Source organism: Rissa tridactyla, chromosome 1, assembly GCF_028500815.1.
Source record: "Rissa tridactyla isolate bRisTri1 chromosome 1, bRisTri1.patW.cur.20221130, whole genome shotgun sequence".
NCBI lineage: Eukaryota > Metazoa > Chordata > Aves > Charadriiformes > Laridae > Rissa > Rissa tridactyla.
The window spans coordinates 78,241,383-78,263,142 of NC_071466.1; the positions used below are offsets into that span (position 1 = coordinate 78,241,383).

Below are 21,760 nucleotides of genomic sequence, written 5' to 3' on the forward strand. Positions count from 1 at the left end.
TGAAGGGCACAGCGTGAATTCGGCTCAGCCAAGGTGATCGATACATGAGCAGCCCCAGCTTCTCTCGTAAAAGGCACTTCACAAAAACCTAACACGGCTTTTTGTGAAATAAGGGCAAGACGGTTGTTGCAATAATATGAAGAAATCCCGATAATTCCTTGCAGTATACTGGACAGCCACAGCCTGCATGTGAAAGATTACTGGATTTGTTAAAAATACCAGGAGAAGAAACTCGACACTAGCTCCAAGAAGAAAGCAACCATTCCCTACATATGCATATATTTAAAGGATCCATTTACCCATATCATTTCTTACATGGGAAAATACTATCACAAGAATAGAAAAGGACATATTTCCATTTGCCGCGTATTCTCTGCCCTGCTTATCTTCCATTCCTTTTATATATTTACCTATTAAATCTTACTCTTTGGCTTTCTTCTCTTTCACTCCAGTCACACTAAAGATAGGGAAGTTATATACAGGTGTATCTTTAAATCAAGAAAAAGCATCTGGTTATCTTTTGAACAGATTTACTGATACTTACTCCCATACTCCCTCCCTCTGGGCGAATGTAACTGTGTAATACCTCAGGCAATGTCATTTTATGTAAAACTTCCCAATGCTCTTCAAGTCATGTCATCTTGTAATTATATTTTTTTCCTGTTGTGAAATAAGAGATGAAAAAGACGAGCTCATCTCAGGAGATTTAAATAGGGGTAATGGAAATAGCTCTGCATAGTCTAGTACCTGCAGAATGAATTTTCCCATCCTGCAAAAGTTAGAGACATTAGAAAATCTTTTTTTCATTCTGTATCAGGAACCGAAGATTGTCCAGGCTCCAAGCTTTTACAAACAGCTAACAGGTAGATGCAGCTCCACCTTAGAATGGTTTACATCCCTCGGGGTGTAAGAAACCATTTCAAGTCCTTGCTCTCAGTCACACCCCGAGCATGAAAAGTCTTCCCAGCATAACTCCCAACCTAACAGCAGAAAGCTCCAGTTTCACCAAACATTTGCCATTTAAAGACAATTATCCTTCCTGCAAAAGTTCCCAATGAATGTAGTACTTCTCTGTACCATGCTCAGAAATCCAGCGATCAATTTGTAAGAAGCCATAAACAGAAAATAAAGTGAAATCTAAGTAAAATCTATGTAATGTCAGAAATTGTCTTCTCTTGGAAAAGACGACGTCCCAGCTATCTCAAAAAACTCAACAGTTATCTGCATGAAATGTGGCACAGAATTCCTAAGGGTTTAAAATTTCATCTCTAACTGTGAAAAATTAGCATTTAGGTTATAGTTTTGACCTAGAAAACAGCGAGTTATAAATGATAAAGAAAAAAACAATCAGCAAAGAGTGACGTGTCTGTTACTCCATTATGAACTAAGTAAAGGTCACAACTGGCTGCAATGCAGAAACCTCATTTCAGAAGACTGTCAGTGCTGGGCTGGTTATTTCACAACAAATAAACCTCAGGGGGAAAATGAAAATGAAAAAGAAGAAAAAGGAAAAGAAAAAGGAAAAGGAAAAGAAAAAGGAAAAGGAAAATAAAAAGGAAAAGAAAAAGAAAAAGAAAAAGAAAAAGAAAAAGAAAAAGAAAAAGAAAAAGAAAAAGAAAAAGAAAAAGAAAAAGAAAAAGAAAAAAGAAAAAGAAAAAGAAAAAAAAGAAAAAGAAAAAGAAAAAAAAGAAAAAGAAAAAGAAAAAAGAAAAAGAAAAAGAAAAAAGAAAAAGAAAAAAGAAAAAGAAAAAGAAAAAAGAAGAAAAAGAAAAAGAAAAAAGAAAAAGAAAAGAAAAAGAAAAAAGAAAAAGAAAAAAGAAAAAGAAAAAAGAAAAAGAAAAAAGAAAAAGAAAAAGAAAAAGAAAAAGAAAAAGAAAAGGAAAAAGAAAAAGAAAAAGAAAAAGAAAAAGAAAAAGAAAAAGAAAAAGAAGACATAATCCCAAGCAGGGAAGCCCCCACACCTTGCATGGACAAAAGGTTCTGTCGTAAATGTTCAAGTCTGGAGAATATTTACATTATTTACAATTTTTACATATTGTACATATAAATTACAATATTTACATATTACCCAAAGCTCAGAAAATGCTGAAACTCATATTCATCAGCACTCTCATACACAGAAACTGAAGCAAAGAGTAATCTCCTAACTTAGGTTTAAACTGGAAAGACTGATCAATTTACTTACGGTCAAACTGGAAATTGAAACCAAAAGCAAAATGTTGCTGCCTGCTTTTTAGCATCTCACCACAGGAATTAAAAAGCTAAGAGAAAAAAATTTATACTTTGCACTAAGATCTATACTTTTCAAAAGACCAAATATTTTCTTTTTAATTTTCAAGACAGTATTGACAGTATTATCATATTCCTAGACAGTACAGGAAATTGTATCACAACCCCCAGTATCATCTTTATAGCTTCTACTTTTACTGCTTGTGAATTCCAACACCTCTTTTTCTGACCACAAGCTATTAAAAGACTGAATTAATCATTCCATCACTTCTTGCTCAGAGCGCAGATGGAGAGATACAGCTGGGCAACCAATACATCGGAAAAGTCAATTCTTTAAATACACCCTTACTGTATTAGATACTTTGGGGCGGGGGGGAAGGGAGGGAAGTTGGCAAGATCATTAAGAGTAGTTTAAACTGCATCTCCTCCATTCCCAGAGACAGAGAATGTAATTTCCATATCCCAATCAAGCTGAAGAGCATCCAGCTGAAGGTCACATTCAGATCTGCCTCTTCCAGATGACAAAACACTCTGCTGCCACTTAAACAGTCCCCTTTGCTTCCCGTGGCTTCAGCGTGACAGTATTTCCATCAAACGTAAATAAGCAAGCAGAAGTCACGAGTTGGTATACGGGACTTCAAAGGTAATTGAAAGTTTCTGGAGTATTTCACTTCAGAAAACTGTGCAATCACTTGTGAACTGAAGTGCTTGTTATCAGATACAAAGCTCCAGTAATTAGAATCAGGAAGAGAGCTACAAGGTGATTAGAGATTATTGGGAAAAATCTAGTTAACAGGAAGCGTAGCACATAAACCAATCCATACTTAAAGCTACCCTGAGATACCTGCTATTAATTAAAACACAAAATGTTAAAAAGCACATTTCCATATTATTAAAATCTTCAGAAGCTACTAATGATCAGAAGCCATTACAGCTTCGACATTAATGTGAAATAACCCTCCGGTGCTACTGGCTTAATAAAAAAGATGGAAAATTGCCTCAACATCCCTTCGTCTCCCTCTCTGCCTTACTTCCCCATCCTTCCAACCAGCCCCTGGCTAATACAATCATTTCTTTGGCTAGCCGGCGCCTGGTGAAGCGTCCGGACAGTGGCAAAGGCTGTCCGCAGATCATCACTCGTATGGATGTTCATTTGCCCCTCGGTGTACACAACCAAAGCAGCGGCTCCTTGCTTGCGTGGGACAAGAACGTGTCGAGGGAGACAGACACCCGTGGGGCCACACAGCCCCAGAGGAAGCTGCCCCATGCGGGGCGATGCCTGAGCTTGAATGCCGCAGCTGCCGGGGCTCCGAGCTGCTCAACCCTCCGATGCAGCACATGTCACCTCCCAGGGCCACCACCCGGCCTCCAGAAGCACAAGCTCATGGCGGCAGATAGCTTTGCGGGGTTTTTTAATTTATTCTTTTTCTTTAAGAGAGCTCTTATCTCAGATGGGAGTTCCATGCCCCGTGAGCCTTTGGACGGAGCTGTTTTCTGTAAGCAAAACTGCTTAAAAATCAATTCTAACTTGGAATGAGAAAGTACGAAGGGCATGCACATGTTTTGTCTTCAAGACAGCTACAACATTTGTTTTCCGAAGATGGAATTTTATTCATTTTTCTCTTCTCTGATAACAGGAGCCGGTCAGAGGTCTCAAATGGAGTACGAAAGTCTGAGTACAGAAAGGTCTCGACTGTATTATATATAATTTCCTAATTCTCTCATGACAGTCCTTTTTCTAGGAAAAGACTGATTTCTTTTCAAAATCCCCTTCCTTAACACATGTGATGAAGTGATCTCATACTCACACATTTTCTTTCAATTTTCATCTTTTTCACAAGGAAGGTAACTGCTTTGCAATACAGCTAATTGTTTTGAAAGATTTTTTTAAAAAATTAGGTGTTTTTATTCCTCAGTGAAAAACCTTTTGAATGAAATCTTATAGGCCATTAACCTAATGCAGATTCACAGGACTCAGGGAATTAGTTAACTTAAAAGAGCAGCTACTGTGCATGCTCTATAATTGCTCTCATCAAAATTGTCAAAGATTTTTAATATGCAGAGTTACCACACAGATTAAAAGCTCTCAAAGTATGTCTCCATATAAGAGGCCATCATTCCACAGTGTCATTATCTGCTATTAATATTTCAATTAGCGAGTATCACACGCTCCTCTGAAGAAACGCAACTGCTCACAAAACGAGTCCCATTATTGATAATGCTCCAGCAGTATGACACAAACTTCCTATTTTTATTCCTACATTTAATTCCCTCCTATAAATAGTTTTCCAAACTTTTAAGGGAAAAGCTCATTTCATACAGAAATGTGTGTCTTTGTTGACCCACACCTCCCAGCCATCCTGCTTCCAAGAAGGGAAGTGAAGGCTGCAGGTACCACACCGGCCCTTCTGCATGGCCAAGGTACGACCTCACTCTCCAACTCTCTGATCTCACCAGCAGTTCAAACAGGCCAGTAGGTCACAATGCGCCCTGTCAGTTCTTCTAAAGGAGTCAACAGAAATACCAGCACTTTTCAGGCATCTGGACTACTGTGTCCAGTTCTGGGGCTCCCCAGTTCAAGATGGACAGGGAACTACTGGAGAGAGTCCAGCAGAGGGCTACAAAGATGATCAAGGGACTGGAGCACCTCTGTTATGAGGAAAGGTTGAGACCTGAGTCTGTTCAGCCTGGAGAAGAGAAGACTGAGAGGGGATCTCATCAATGCTTATAAATATCTAAAGGGTAGGTGTCAAGAAGATGGGGACACTCCTTTCAGTGGTGCCCGGTGACAGGACAAGGGGCAATGGACACAAGCTGGAACACAGGAGATTCCATCTGAACATAAGGAAAAACTTTACTTTGAGGGTGGCAGAGCACTGGCACAGGCTGCCCAGAGAGGCTGTGGAGTCTCCATCTCTGGAGATATTCAAAACCTGCCTGGATGCGTTCCTGTCCAGCCTGCTCTAGGTGAACCTGCTTTGGCAGGGGGGTTGGGCTACGTGATCTCCGAAGGTCCCTTCCAATCCCTACCATGCTGTGATTCTGTGATCAGCACTAGCATAGACTTCACCCCTGCTTTCTGTTGCACCTGACCAGCAGATGTACCTCAAATCACATGGTCCTGCAACAACCCATTTGGTGTGAATATTCTTTCAGCGCATGATTCCTTTTACTTTTTTGAGGAAAAGACGTTTTATTTAGTCCCGTTTTCATCACGCCAAGCTGATAATCAACTTCCAGGGCAGCTGACATACCTGGAGCCACCTCTCAAAGGATGGACCTTGCCACGCTGATGGACAGCAGTTACCTATCTACAGCCCTCATACTACACCTCACATTAAACAGCAAAAAGTTACACCTACTTTTAATTTCTGTTTGATGATAAATAATTAAAGTAATTTGAATGAAGTTTTTTTTGAGATGCATAAAGGAATTTAGCAATTTAAACATATCAAGGGCGGGAAAAAAAGAGCTTGAGGAATAAAAGCCTAAGAGCTTGCACTGGCTTGTTCGGCAGCTCTCTGCTGTTTCCAATATTTCTCTCTCCAGGGCTTTTTCCACGAACACGCAAGGTCTGCATTTCAAATACACACCTTATGCTGTGCGCTGACTTCTTGGTAATCTGAAAGATGTGACCCTAAAATGCAGCTGGTATTGCAGACTCCAGCCTTACAGCTCCATCAGCCCCCTGTAACACGCGGTATGAACAGCCCACTCACACTCAGTCCTCCAGCAGGGCTTTGCCACCAGTTAGGACCTCTCTCAGAAAAAATCAGGGTGATAGAGAAGGTAAAAGGAGAGCAAAGCGAGCTCCTCCCATCTCTGCAAGCTGTACCAGCAGCTGCTAGAGTCCTTACATCAGCATGTATTTTATTTTATTGCATTTGAAGCTTTGCAACTTTCCATACAGAAAATCCAACAGTGCTGAAGGTTACAGCACCTTCATTTTGGCCACAGTACCACCTCCCTCCCAAGGACATCTGCTAACGCGTCCATGTCCGGATGCAGTCTGTGACCAGCGCTGCTGTAGCAGCAAAAGCCCACACTCTGCTCCAGACACGGTTACTGGCATTCCCCACTTCACCTGGGGAAACAGAAAAAACATTGTTTTATGAATTAAGCTGTTCTTCTCCAAGCGTTGCCCTGCTAACGTGTGTTGTACCTTTATAAGAGAGCGCTTTGTCCAGACAGCAGTACACCGGCAAAGCCAGCTCCATGCAGATTTAGCCTGGGGAAGACGAGTGTTCGGGTGAAAAAGCAGTAGTTACAGTCAAACCCGAGGAAGACAGGAGCGATGGCAATACGAAGAGGGACACCCAGAACAACTCACCAGGATCACACACCACCTACAAGCCTGCCACGGCAGTGATGTTTCTCAGGGATTTTTGCCAGCCCTGCGCTTCCCCAGTCCTTTCGCTGTTGTACGCACCAGGGACCAGCAGGAAGAAGAGGTCTCGGCATCTCCCCCTCCAAACCCACCACCGGCCAAGGCAGAGGAGCACGCTGCACAGCCTGCATCTGACACAGACCCCCATGCATTTGCAAGCAACAGATCATGTCTGCAGAGATGCTGCCGGCAGAATGGCCACGTCGGCCACATGCTGCCCGCTGAGCCACCACGGTGGCTCCTGTGGTTCCCAGCCTCGGTCCCCATCGCCACGGCCCTCAGCAAAACCACACACCAGCTGTCAGAGGGACCGCACTTGTAAAGACAACTTTGTCCTTAACAGCAGACAGTAGCAGCTTGGAAGAATTTGAACTGAATAAACTGGACCTCTTCGCTGAATTACAGTCATTTTCTGTATCCATATGTGGGTATGCATATGCTTTGCTTTCAAGGAAGAAAAAGAATTCTTTGAAAATTGGAATAGAAGACTGGAAAAAATTCGTGGGTTTCACCTGTGCCTCACTAGAACATTTTATGACTGGTTTTATTAAGTAAATGTTGAGAAAATATGATTTTTTTTTTTAATCACTTTAAAAATGAAGGTGGAAGAGAAGGGTAGAAGATATGCTACACTTAATAGCAAAAATCCCAATAAAGGTCATTAAATTAGTGGTTAAACAAGTAAGACCATATGCCACTGCAGTATAACCCTAGTGGCCATGCTCAAGCTGAAATCCAGGCTACAACGTTGCCCACCTACTCTGTTGTTTTACACCCACTTCCCTGTGACTTCAAATATCCCTTTCCTTCCTGCAGTGCTGCATGATTACATATAATGACTTCAAAAGATCATCTGCAAAAATGAACCCAGGAGAAACTACAGGAGGAATAAAGTTACTTGCCTACAACCCAGTGCAAAGAACTCCGCTAGCGCCTACCAGGCACTACTGCTGGCAGCGTCTGCAGCTCCTGAAACTTGCTTCTGACTCAAGTTACTTGCTCTTTAAATATCTGTACTATATAATTAGGGAGTACAGCATCATTGAGGGAACACGGATTTTGCATTTCTTGACCTTTTTCCTACTAATTTTCAGCAGACTATTAAATGTTAAAATCGTACGCTGTGCAATGCAGTGACTCCAGCTATGAATGCACAAGTAAGACTGGCGTATAGGTGGTGGCGTTAATTAGCATGAAAGCACTCCCAACAGGCAGATTAGATGATATCTGTATTCACACTGGATGCCCTTATTCATTAACAGGATGTTATTTTGGAAAACTATGTCCAAGAAGCCCTTGTATACCTGCTACAAGAGGCATTTCATAGCACAAAAGTTTCATTTCCAGTTATCCAGGTTATAACCAATTGCCAAAAAGCCAGCACTTACGGCTCTGCAGGCACTCTGTTCACCGTGATACATTCAGTAAAAAAATTACAAATTCATCTCTTCACTGTGTGCCAGTTATGTTGAATTTATATTTAGAAAGTCGCTTTCATTCTGTGTAATATGTAAATTGTTGTATCCGTTATAAGCCGTTTGCAATGGTACCACTGAACTTTTTTTAAAGAATGAGGTCTGTTGCCAACTCATCCATGATTTCCTTAGCCAGGATAGATTGACATGTTTGTCAAAATACTGTTATAAGAACTATCAGTTTCAGTTTTAAAAATAACCTGCTTAAAGCAGAGAGCATCTTCTGGCTTGACTTTGTAAAACGTTTGACGTACGGGCCCCAATATCAGTTGTTTTGGTACAAATTGCCAACACAGAGCATGGTCTGCCTCCCGCTGTGGCACACTGCGCCCGGGCAGCCGGAGGCGGCAATCAAACCCTCGCCCACAGCGTTCGATTTAGACACACCATAGCAGATTAAAAACTTAATCCCAAATTCATTGAATGCTCGTAAGGCTCATTAACTTCAATCCCTGGTTTGTGCATGTGAGAAATGCTGGCTGGAGATGCGAGGTCAGGGGGTGATCGAGCCTTGCTTTCATCTGGTGTGACTTTGTTTTCTCACGCCGGTGAAGCTAACGTCACAGGTAACTCGGCTTATAGGAGACGAGCATTTCCTCAGAGTCAGAGGGTGTTTAGTTCTATCACCACGCTACCAGCGTGTCAATAAAAAAAAAAAAAAAAAAAAAGGCTTTAACTGTTTCCTCAAGGTCCTCCTTCAGAAACAAGTTCAGTACACTTTTTAGCTCCAACTTTCCCTTTTTTTTTTTTTCTTTTTCTCCAGGCTCATTGAAAATATTGAGCAATGTTAACAATCATGGTTAGACATTCCCTCAGACAGTAAAACGTCCGTGTCTCAGAAAGCATACTCTGGCACAAAGTGGTCACACTACAAAAAGCAGAAGCGTGTCAGAGTGAAGCGCTCCTACTCAGCCTTACACAACTCGAAGGGTGTTTTGGGGAGGATGGGGGATGTAGTTTTCTTGCCCAACAAATTTTGCGTGAAGCACCAAACCTCTCCTAGCAGAGCACAAATATGGGGAAAGGAAAGGAAACATCCTGATTTTATTACAAAACTTTCTTTTTTGTTAAAAGGAATCCTGACATTAAGCGAAATATCACTGCTTTTTTTGGTTATTTGCTTTAGAAATAGTAGCTGTCAAATATTTTTTTTTCCTTGCTGGTGCTAACCCCATTTAAAACTTGCTATATTCCACCACATCTGCAGCATTAATGCAATAATTCATATGCTATAATAAAGCCACAAACCCCAAATCACTGTGTCTGTAATGACATCTGTAATTTAGAAACTGCAAGGATGGCAAGCTTGAAGCTGACAGGCAACGGTTTCTGAAGACACGGAGGGGGGAAAGGGGGGTGTGTATATATAATTTAGACATCTCTGCTCTATAACTGTCCAAATCTTGAATCTTGTCCTGTCTGCAAGGCAAGACAAAAAACACATAATCTTAGTGACAGAGACAGCCAAATATTTCGTGAGATTCTATTTTTTCAATATACTAAAAGCTTTACCATAACCAAATTCAATCAAGAATTACACATCGGTGCCCATGTAACTTCAATACTACTCCAGCACGGAGCGCTGGAGCCCCAGGTAAACCATTTACCTATTCGTGGTGGGACAGCATCTGCATGGTCTAAGCAAACTGACATGTTACGACTCTACTACAAAAATATCTCTAAAAATAACATCACGGCGTCCGTGGCTACTTCCTCCAGCCTTGCAAAACTTTATGAGGCTGCTTCAGTGCTCACATCTGAGCCAAGTAACGTTCCTGGTTGTGCAACTTGTCCCACGCAGGCAGCCCGACGGTGGAGTCACACACGATGTCCTGCGTGACTGAAGACCTCCACCCACCCAACTGCCCCGGCAGTAAAGCTTTGCATTCCTCAGCTGCATTTCTACAACCTCCGGTGCCTTCAACTGAAGCGTGACTGAAGTGGAATTTGGTTAAACAACTCTTTTTTAAGATGTAAAGGAACAATTACATTTTATAGCTCATTTTCTTGAGCCGCAGCATCTCTCATGCTCACAGAGTTTGCTCCATCACCTAAACGAGCAGATCCTACTCCGAACAGCCCCCAAAAAAGCAGAGACACTGAGTGACTGCAGAAGTTCCTAACTGCACAACCAGCTAATGCTCGGGGTGAAGGATCACCTTTATCACCTAGTGCTGACCTGAAAGCAAATGCCAGGAATCCTTTGCAAGATACCATCTGCCCATCTTTAGACCCAAATGCCCAACTGGCACAAACACAATCCGTCGCCTGGCTCTGAAACCCATTGGTGCTTCAGCTGCGCGAGCACTAAGCCAACACTCAAACTTCCACCTGTAATATCGGAACCCCCATTTGCCGCCTTTCCTTTGCTCTGCATTAACAAGGAGCAAAAGTTCCTGTTTATCAAGGAAGGAAGGACCAAGCAATGGAAATGCTCATTCGCATCTGCTGAAACTGTTGATTTTACACTTGTTAAGTCTAAATCATCTAAATTAAACATCCTCGCAAGCAGGATAATGACTAAATAAAAGGCTGTTCTTTCGCTTGTATGCTCGCTGAAATACCACAGGCGCGGTTCCATATTGCTACAATGCAGGTAACAGGGCAGAAAATGGGGTGCTTACACTTAAGCCTTTTTCTCTCAGAATTTTACCTAAAATATTGTAATTATTTACATTTCAGATTCTCCCATGTTTTGGTAAAACACAGTTACAATTGCCTCCCTCAATGCCAGAAAAATAAAGACTTCCAGCTTACGAGTTGTGGGGGAGAAGATTTCTCTTACTTCTGAAGCCCACCTACATTTGGGACCTCAGGTGTTTGAACAGCTCACGTTAGACGGAATGATCCTATGGATACGAACCTTTGAAGCACAACTGAACACAAAATGGATACATGGAAAATGAAAACTTGTGGTTTTGCATTTAAAAAAGCATCGCACACACAGCCCACCTCAAAATACCATTCTTTACAAGATACTTAAAGAGATACACTTGTGATGCCGGCAGTTCTAGTGGTTCTAAAGGCAGAGGATGCAAAATGGATGGCTTTTAGGGATTAGACCCCTCAATCTGTATTTGGACACCTAACTCGAGGAGTTAGTGCAGAGGGTCTGAAGGCTCCTTTTTAGGCCACATCTTGCATCGTTTTAATCATAGCCTAAAAATAAATATAAAATGAATTCACCATTGGGTAGCCTTGGTGTTTGCAAACTGATGGCCCCGTGGTTGTTACCGTCTGCACAATCCTCTTCCCACGGAGGTCGACCAGCCCAGGGAAGGAGCAGGATCAGGGGAAAAGCCCTGGCCTGTCCCCTTCCTTCAGGCATGTGCAGACCAGAAAGCAGCCTCAGCAACACAAAAACACAGGGAAAACATTCCGGAGGAATCCGTTTTCCCTCTGCAGAGCCCAGCAACCTTCCTAAACAGCCTAGAGGCAGGCTAGAAGCGCAGCCAACAGAGCAAGGCTGCAGACTGAGCCGAACCCCTCGCTGCAGGAAGAGCTCACCAGTCCCTGCGTACGACAAACCACTTCAGACACTCGTGGATCCCGTCTCTGGGTAAAAAAAGAATTTTATCTTCCATCAGCTCTACTATGCATTGCCAAAAAAGACACACACACAAAAAAAAAGCATATGCAATGCTCTTAACAACTGAGAAATAGTTTCTTACGTTATCCGTGAGTTTCTCTCTCCAAAAAGAACCGTGAAATGTTTGTGAACATCACCCGAAGTCATGAAGGGGAGGTGGGGTGGAGCGGGCAGGGCACGAACAAAGTGGTTAGTCTGCTTGCGGGGCTACAAAACAACTACTTCATGCGAGCGCTTAAGTTCACCTGGGGATTGCATCATACTTTCAGATACGAGGTGCAGCAGGTTGCCCTTTTCTCAGCTCATTTCTCTGAGCAGGCACGCAGAAATCTCCTAGCAGCAATGCCGCTCTCGCATTCGCAACACCGTGGGGTAAATCAAGGATCCTCCTCAACTACTGCTCGTGCAAACGAGCCAGCAAAGCACGCATGGCACAGCTGAACTCCTGCCTGATCTCACTGCGTCCTGAAAGCAGGCAGGTAACATCCTCCTCCTCTTACACTTCCAACGTTAAGAGCCGCACGGCAATTATCACGGCAAAGACCAGCACTAATGTGCACGCTACTCGCGTAGGAAATGAAAACAGGGCTTAAAATTCTGGGGAAAGAAAAAGATACATACCACACACAGAAGGCTCCACTCATCCACAAGACTGGCTCTTTCTCACCAAGGCACTCGTTCCCTTGGGACCTGCCAGTTGTAGGATCAGTGGCAAGTTCTTGGATTGCACAGGAACGTGGGCCTGTGTGAGGTCACAGGGGCTGCGTCAAAGCAGCGTGGAGAAACAGCCATTTTGGCCTGGGCTTCCCATGCTAGAGGACAGGCTACAATGAGAGCTCGCTCTTCCCTTCTTCTCCGCTATCTTATTACCGAAAACTCCTCCCTGGCCATTCGGGAGCGCGGGGTTTTGAAGCCGACAAGAGCTCACCGCCGGCAGCGCAGAAACACCAAGAAGCGCGCAAAGCACTTGTTTTACACAGTTCTGAAATGTCAAGATTACAGGAGGGTTAGTCATTTAGTACTTTTAAATGTTGTGGGGATTTCAGACAGGAATTGCAGACGCCCGTTACAACTGCAGTATTTTTCCTAGATGGCCCCACTTCCTATTTGTTCTCATCAACGAAGCAATTGAGTTTTGCAGATTTGTTATGAAATTCCTTCTAAGTTCTGCTGTGTTCTCAAGAAACTTAAATTTGGGGCCAAACCCCTGAGTGCATCCCAGTGCACAAACTCACCGCAAACTAGACTATCACCCAGAAAACAGACCTGTGCGTTGTTTGCAAAAGCACTTTATTTTTCTCTCTCTCACACACACATACACAATATCAGAAAACCACGTTTGAGAAGACGAAGGTTCCCCTTGGAGCACAGCATTCATGACATGGGACGGGATGTTTCTGGCACGAGCTTTCCTGATGCTGACTTGACATCTTTGTTGTTATGACTCTAAATTCCCACCACTGCAAACCTCACTGATGACTCACGAGAAAAAAAAGGCACGTTAAAAGAGAAAAAAAAGAGAATGACACCCTTTCAATTGCAGTGTCTATAAAGACAGGGTGATTACACAGAGCCACAAAATGTCTAAAATATAAAAGCAAAGCGGCATCTGTAGAAGAAATAAAAGATTAATTTCTCATTGCTGACTGCATGTATTTGTGGACAATGACATATTCAGAAAATCGTATGGAATCAAAGAAATTGCCCTTTTAAAAACAACCCTATTCTGCGTTGCTTGGGGAATCACTGTTGGACGTAACATCAAGCACATGCAGCTGCAGACAAATACAGTCATATTTTCAGTGTACTAAGTAAACCAGAGGAATTAATTCTCTACAAATATATCTAGATAAATTATTATCACAAATGTTTACAGATGCATTTTAATTAGTCTTCTCCCTAAAAGCGCTAAAATAAAGACAACATTTTTTTGCTGAATTTATTTCAAATCAAAGTATCCCCTCCTATCTCTGGTATACTTAAAACCAGGACTGCCCTACTGGGTCTGACAGCTGAATGCACGCGTACCTCTGGCCACGATATTTGTAACAGTGAAACCACTATAAATGTTAGCCCCCAAATATCTATCAAACTGTAGCTTTAACCTCTAAATAAGATCTTTATTTGAATGCCACAGAACACTCTTTTCTATGTCAGCATTAAACACAGAAGAATGATCACAAAATTTCCCAGGCACAGCTTCAGCCTAGAGCCCAAACTGGAATTATTTTAAGGCATTTACCTTAAAAACCCAACCAAGCAGAGCAGCACAGATCCTGTTCCTACCCCAACGCACAGTAAGGACTATTATTGCTTATTGTGCTATTTTCCTGGCTGTGTTGAGCCCGATTCCCCAGCATCTTCCCCCTTACGTAGGCGATTTTGGTCCAAGTGAGCAATGCCTCCAAGCGTACATCGCTCTGGCAGGAGGAATAGCTGGCTCTGCCTTTTCGCAGCATGGTACGGGCACAGCCCCAGTGGACAGGAATAAGGACCTAGTTTAAACTAATTTTAAAATCGAGTTGACCTGTTCCCTAAGATCAATCTTTCTGTAAGAGAAGAAAAACAGGCTGGGCTCCTCCTCCTGGCTGCTCCCAACCGGAGCTCTGCCCAGGCAGGGCCAGGGAGAGGAATCATTGAACGGTTCGGGTTGGAAGGGACCTTAAAGGCCATCCAGTTCCAAGCCCCCTGCCATGGGCCGGGACACCTCCTGCTAGACCAGGCTGCTCAAGGCCCCATCCAGCCAGGAGACAGGACAGAAAGGTGTTGAGACAGATGAAGTAGGATTTTGCAAATTCAAGCCACTGGAAAGAAATATTAATTGTAATGCATGGAAACCAGCACACGCGTGTGCAACAGGCAATAGTCTTTTCCACATCTCAGGGAAAAAAGATAACATCAGATCACCACTTCAAAGCATTGCAGACGGCAGCATCGCTTCTGTGAACGCTAGCCTTCTCTCCTGGCAGCGAGGGAAATCGATATCACCCTGCGCGGAAATGTCGATATAAATGCTCAAAAATCATAGTATTAGCATTTCAGAGTCTGAGGGACTCTCATTTGAAAACAGCTTCTGCAACAGCCTTTGCATTTTTAAAAAGATATAAATCAGATTTTAAGACTTAAAAAGTTTTTAAAACACGAGGTAAGCTGAAAGATGGTGGGTTAGGTTTTTTGGGGTTTTTTTTAACAGTAAACTCAGTTCCCTTGTGGCTTCTTAACCCAACTGCAGGGGCACTGAAAATGACTGTAGAAGCAGTAAAAATCTATTTAATTGCTTTTTATTGTTCAACCTAAAGGAAATGCTTTTGTTTGTAAAAATGACAGCATTACACAGCAACTGCAGGGATGTTTTGCAATTCCAGTTTAAGCACCATCAAGTCATTAGACATGCTTTACTGATGTGCTTTTAAGGCAGACATAAAATTACACTGTATCTTTAAATTCTCTCTCCAGCACCAAATAATAATGTTATTAAAAAGGAAAAAACAATTTCTGTAATTTGCCTACATCCCCTAAAACTAAAGTATGTCTTGAATTTGGCAGAAGACTAGTCATTCAGAGACAAAAAAAAAAAAAAAGCCACAAAACATAAACAAAACTAGGAGCCAAAGCAAGACGGTCTTCTCAGCATAGCCAAAAAGACAGCCTAGACTAGATAGTGTTGTACCACCAGAACTGGCATCACCAAGACCTTCAGAAAGACATCATCCTCCGAGAAGGACACTTGGAAATGAAGGCCACCAAAATGAGTACAGCATGCAGAGACTAAAACGCAGTTTCTCCAGCATAAAGTTTCCTTTACCCAGTTGTCAGGGAATATGTGAAATACACTACTTCTGTGTTCAAATCCGCACGCGTCCCCTTCCTTCAGAGACGACGTCCTCGGGCAGCCCCTTCTTTTTAAGCTATCACACAGAAAGGACAGAAGCATGAACTACATGTCACTTCCAAGTTTTCAGAAGTCCTATAAAATATTACAGATAACTAATCAGCGTTTCTTTTGCTTTTAATATTCCTGCCTGCATATAAATACTGCAGTAAAGCTAATTGGACCACCATGACATTCATTAAAGAAAACCCTCCAAATTAATCTAATACACTGCTGTGATAGAAACTTAAAATAATACGCCCTTTCCACAAATAATCCAGAACTTTATTCCCTTCATTTAAACCGAGGCACCTCAGACATGGTTTGCTGGAAAAATTCACCTTTTCAACTCGAGTTTGGTTCAGCGTTTTCCTTTTTTCTTCACAGTAATCCCTGCCGGCAGAGAGCAGTGAAACGCTTGCAGAGGTTGGTCAGTCACACAAAACTCCCTTTACTTATGATGTTAACCCTTAGAAACCTCGTCTAGCCCCCCGTATTTTAATCCTGAATTGGAAACAGTTAGCTGGTGGCAAAAGGCAATTCTTCTTTTGACATGAAGTATGTACTTTGAGAGCCTCTTTAAAGATTCCCTTTTCCAGCATGAAAGCACTCAAAAGCTGAAGTTCCTCTACTGCCCCTCCAAAAAGATGTCTCAGCTGTACCGAAGAGAAAGGGAAACATTAGACTGTGGATTCAAATTAGCTGTCAAGAAACACGAACATAAATCTGATTTAATAGCGTAATTTGGAAATGTGTTCTGGGCCCACCCTTGGCAATATCACCACAGTTTAATTCACGTTGTAGCAATATTTAAAACAGCTCTGCAACTTTGGTTCTCCACCCAACTAAACAACAGAAAATTATGTCGTTAAATGAAAAACACCACACGTATTTAAGTGAGAGAAACCGTCTATAAACTTCTGACATTTTTCATCTTCATTTTTTTTTAATCCAAAAGATTTGTACAGCATTTTTTTTTAAATAACTTACAGGATCAAAAGGAAAATAAATGCATAGCTTCAAAACCTTAGAATATAACCTCCCCTTGTAGCAGAAGAGTTCAAAGTCATAAAGTGCTGCAGATATGAACACACATCAGACAAATAATCTAGTAACTAACTTATTTTTCTGGTTTATTTAACAATATTCCAGGCTTATAGGACATTAAATAAAAATCTCACAGACAACGGGTAGGACTAACAATGGCTTTGTGGGGGTTTTTTTTCTTTTTCTTCTCCTCTTTTTTTTTTTTTTTTTTTTTTTTTTTTTTTTTTTTAAAAGAACACCGAGACACATCAATTGAACCGACTACAGTTTGATTTTGGATACCAAAAAATAAAAAGAAGCTGGAAGGAAGAGAGTAGTGCGTGGCACCGATTTCAGTAAAACTGCTTGTGAGCGTCACGGCGTACGTTTAGCCCTAAAAGGACGAAGATGGATAGGGGAGATGGGTGCTGCCAAGAGGGGAAGGCTGAAGGGCCGACGGGGGGGAGCGGCGCTCCGGGCTCTGCCTCGGTTGCGAGGGCACGGCTTTGAACTGATGCTCAAGAGAGGACCCGCACGCCTGGCACTGGTATCTCTGCAGCTCCTCGAGCGGTGGCAGCAGGGGAAGGTGGTGCAAGCAGATGGGACTGACACCAGCTGGCACTCAAGGGATGAAAAAACCAAGACAGGGGTGTCACGGGAGCTCAGGTAACATCCAACAGGGACCTGCCGTATCTCACTCCCTGCCACTATTTGACTTTGCTACCCTCACAGGTAACCTACGTACCTGCGGGAGTTTAGGCCAAGCCCGTGTTTCGCACCCTGGAGTAGCAACATTCAAGGGGATGCGCTGTGCGTGTACTTTTTACAAGTGCAAATTAATTTCCAGGGAGCTGGAGAGTGAAAACCCGGGCTTGCTGACAGCCAAACACGTGCCACACCACCTGTTAAATGCATTTTTTCCCCGGGTTTAAACTTGCCAGTTAGTGCGCTGCTATTTACTCCTTTACTCTAACCTGTGTCCTTCCTCGCACCCACCCGCCCCTTCCCGCCACCTACAAAAAACACAGAGGTCTCAAACTTGCAAAAACTATTAAACCAAAACATAAACAAGCAGTTTGGCAATAGATTCAATTCCACCACAATTCTCATTTTTGTATGTTCCTCCTGGCTGGGCCCTTTCTACAACCAAACATCCGTGGGTACCACCGTGATGAAAAAAAAAAAAATAAAATAAACTTTCTTCCTCCAGAACAGTAACAGACAGTCTCCAACAGGCCTCTCTCCAGAAAGGTTGAGCTCAACATAGTTGTAGACTAAAGCCGGGGGGAGGGGGGCGAGACACCAGTAACAAAAATAAAACTACAAGTGAACCTTGACTGTAACTGGACAATGCCAAGAGTCCTCCTCCGCACCTCAGGGAAGAATGCTGGCTGCCATCCCACTCCGTGCCAAGCGTGAGCTCTAATCTTGTTTATGACCTGCAGTATTTCATAAGAGATGGGGGGCTTGGGGTTCGTTTTCTTTCTTTTTTTCTTGTTTGCCAAGTTCTAAAAAAGGGCTTAAAACACTTAGGCGTAGAGACACAAAGGGAACAATTACAATACACAACAACTAAACGAGAACAGTACTCAAACATTAGACTGGACCAGACTAAAGTCCACTCTACAAACTGAATGAAAAAGAGACAGGAGGAAAAAAAAAAAAGTTTTTAAGTGCTAACATAATAAGAAACAATCTTAAAGACACACTAAATACATGGGGGAAATGGAGGGGTCCCCTTCTTTTAAATATATTTACACATTAAAGCTTTTTGTTTTGCTTTTCTTGCCAACAAAATTTTCTAGCTACCCTGGACAAAGTCCCCGTTTAAATTAAGAGGTTAAGGGTTTTATAACATAGACAGACTTGTTAGACCCGCGGCCCGTACACACGTCTCACCGCCCTCTCCTTCCTTCCCTCCCTCCCTCCAGCGTTGAGGGGCCTGATGACTTCCCTGCTTCGCACCAAACGAAGGTAACACAACGCCACCCCGGCCCCGCGCGCTTCGTTACCACTTTGTAAAAGCACAAGAGACTACAATCAGGGCTTGCCTAGACACCAGAAAAAGGGAAAAAAAAAAAAAAAAGACAGAGAAAAGGGGTTGCCATTTAGCTGCTGCAGTTAAATGGTAAAACCGGACTAATGTGGACACAACAATACCAGTTCAGAAGTGTTTATACCATTTACACCACACTGGAAAGGAAAATAACTTAACCCAGTATAAGTGCATCCACACTACAGCCTATGCCAGCAGAGTATCAGTTAAAATAATAACACATCAGTCCCCTAATCGACAGAATTATACCAGCTGAACTTTTCTAGCATAGACCAGGCCTAAGACATGAGGTAGTGAAAAAGAAAATCAGGCTCAAGATCTTTTTTCATTCCATAAAATCATTACACTCTAAAAATCTTCGCTGCTCAGATTTATGGATTTTAAAAAAATTGTTTTAAAATCCAAAATTTAAAGCTAACATCCTGAGTCACACAGGATTTACAAATGGAGGCATGAATCTTAAAAACTCCCTTGCTTTGGGTCCTAATTCAGGAAAATATTTTTTATGATAGAAAGCACATAAGCATGTGTTTGTCTCCCACTGAAGCAAGTGGAAAGGAAGCACATGGGTAAGTGCTTTCTGAAATCTGGGCCACAGTCAGAAATCACGGTCTTTGTAGAATTTATTTCCTCATTCATTTCAGTGCTGTTTAATCACAAGTCATTCATGTTTTAAGACAGTGGGAAAAACATAGACAATGGAAGCTAAATCAAGTTTGTTACAACTGTTCCATATTTACAGCATTCATAGCATAAAACAGAAGTATTTTTGGTAACTTAAGACAAATACCTTTTTTTTTTTTGTTATTAAATGTACCGCAGCAGTTCTGTTAAACAAACCCACTGTCTCGGATATTAAAGAAATTGTTGTTTACATTTACCGAGTCATTTAAATTAAAAATCTGTTCCTGTTCCAAACCCCACTCTCCTTCATCTTCATCCTCCGGTTCTGCCTCAGACCCATTCCGACTGTTTTCATACAAAAAGATCTGCTCATCCACGTGAGCTGGGGCTAACCGGTTTCTCTTTGCACTTACAACATTAGCAGAAGAACCAAAAAGGCGTTCAGGGAAGACCCTCGTGGCCAGAATACACCAGTATTTTTGAAGAACCTTTGGTAAAACTGGAAACAGCGCGAGTCTGTCAGACCACCACTTCAGCGGGTCTTCGTTTAAACCGAGGACCTTTTGTGACTTGAAGTTGCTCAACTCCTCAACGATCTGAGCGTGCCATTCCTCCTGGTCTTCCACGCCTCCCGTCTGGCAAAAGATCTCTGCGAGCATGTTGTTGATGACGCTGGTGGGAGGAGGAGTGGAGGAGATGATGATTTTTTTCACAGGGGGCTCTTCTGAAACAGTGAAGAATTTTTCTTCAGTCCTAAAGGTATTTTCTTTTACTTTCTCCAGCAGGCTTTTTGCTTCTTCCACTACTCTGTTTTCAACCTGCTGCCGCTCAAAGGCTGAAAGAAAAGGCAGTTTTTTGTAGCGGGGATCCAAGAAAGTTGCAACGTTGAGAAACATGTCTATCTCAGGCGTGTGCTGGTAGGTGGTTGACAGCTCTTTAGCAATCACCTCCTTTGCCATGCTGATTTCTTTCAAATCGTTCTCTTTGATGTTCAGAGTAGTATTCAGAAGCATGTGGAGAAGTGGCTTCACCATACTTATCGTGGGGTACTTTGAAGCAGACATCATCTCTGCAACCTGCTTGAAAGGCTGCAGCAGCTCCACCAGCCCTTCGATTGTATTCCACTCGCTGGCTTCCAGCATGAGGTGGTGGTTGTTGCTGTCCTCCACGAGAACAGCCGCGATGACAAACTGCTGCTCCTTGAGGCGCTGCAGCATAGCCAGCGTGCTTCCCCACCAGGAAACACGGTCGCTTACCAGCATGCAGTGGAGAATGTTCTGCTGCTTCTGCTTCTCGCTCAGCATGTACATCGCGACTGTAGACTGCTGAAAATATTCCACCAGTTTGCGGCACCTGGCAAGAAGGCTGCAGAGTTTGGGGAGCTGAAAAGCTTGTTGTATTCCTGCGTTAAAAGTGTGCCCCAAACAAGGCATCTGTACGGGAATATCTAGGAGAGAGCAAGCTTTCACAATGTCTTTACTGTAATCTGTTGTAGCACCAAAGACTTTTGTATTGATCCCCCATTCAATGAACGTTTCATAAAGGACTCGCGTAATAGTCTCAGCAGTATTGTCCTCCGGTACTTCAAACGTTTTTAAACACCGCGAATTCACTGCCAGGCAGTTGGCAGGACTGCTGCTGAGAAAGTGAACCGCGACGGTTACGTACGACCTGTTCTGGTTTTCGCTCCTCCACATGTCCGTGGATATGCCGCACCACAGAACCTCGGTGAGCTCTTTCAGCACAATTTCTCTAATGGCATTGTACTTTTCGGGAATAGCTTTTGTGCAGAAGTACTTTCGACTAGGAAGTTCATACCTGGGGTCCGCCGTTCTCAAGAGGGCCTTGAAGGTGGGTTCATCAACAATAGAGGCCGGATACATGCCCTCGCAAATTAGGGTGATGACTGCAGATGTCAGTTCCTGATGCTTTTTGTTTTCGTAGTTCTGGTAGGTCTTCATGATAAGGCTATCTTGAATGACCTGCTGCGACGACTCCGGCTTGATTTTTGAAAATGCGGTGGCAAAGGCTTCCCTCATTTGCTCAGTGTTACTTTTCACAAATTCACAGAATTCGTCAGGGTGATTTTTCTCAAGGTGGTAGGAAAGGTTGGATGTGTTTCCTGAATAGGCAATCTGTGCCATGCAAATACGACAGTAGATCTTCTTCCACTGCAATATGCATCCTTCTGCATTGGTATCAAACCCGAAGTACTTCCACACTTTACTCTTTGCTCTTGGGTGAGCCACTAACTTTAGGTCTGATGGGGAACCTTCTAAACTTTTATTCTCCATTGCTTCTTGGCCACCGTCCCACCTTTTGATCCTTCACTCATTAATGAGTACCTGATAAAGGCAGTAAGATAAAGATACAATGAGAAAGCACAAGTTTGACCACACTTAACTACGTGAAATCAGCGTTTCTGCAAACGTATCAAGAAACCTACCTTACTAATTACATTTGCAAATTTAAAGATGAGATTTGCAGGAAGTGTGACCTACAA

At 42.6% G+C, this 21,760-nt stretch overlaps 2 protein-coding genes across 9 annotated transcripts in view; both read right to left on the bottom strand.

Annotated features, from left to right (window-relative positions):
- Positions 1-21,760, bottom strand: part of DHRSX (dehydrogenase/reductase X-linked) — a 166,786-nt gene that overhangs the window by 137,737 nt on the left and 7,289 nt on the right. The window lies entirely within an intron of this gene.
- Positions 8,799-21,760, bottom strand: part of ZBED1 (zinc finger BED-type containing 1) — a 63,044-nt gene continuing 50,082 nt past the window's right edge. For all 6 annotated transcript variants that reach the window (XM_054196555.1, XM_054196536.1, XM_054196506.1 and 3 more), the window contains one exon: positions 8,799-21,602. In XM_054196555.1, the coding sequence (XP_054052530.1) occupies positions 19,464-21,551 (2,088 nt within the window). In that variant the 5' untranslated portion in view covers positions 21,552-21,602 and the 3' untranslated portion in view covers positions 8,799-19,463. The remainder of the gene's footprint in view (positions 21,603-21,760) is intronic.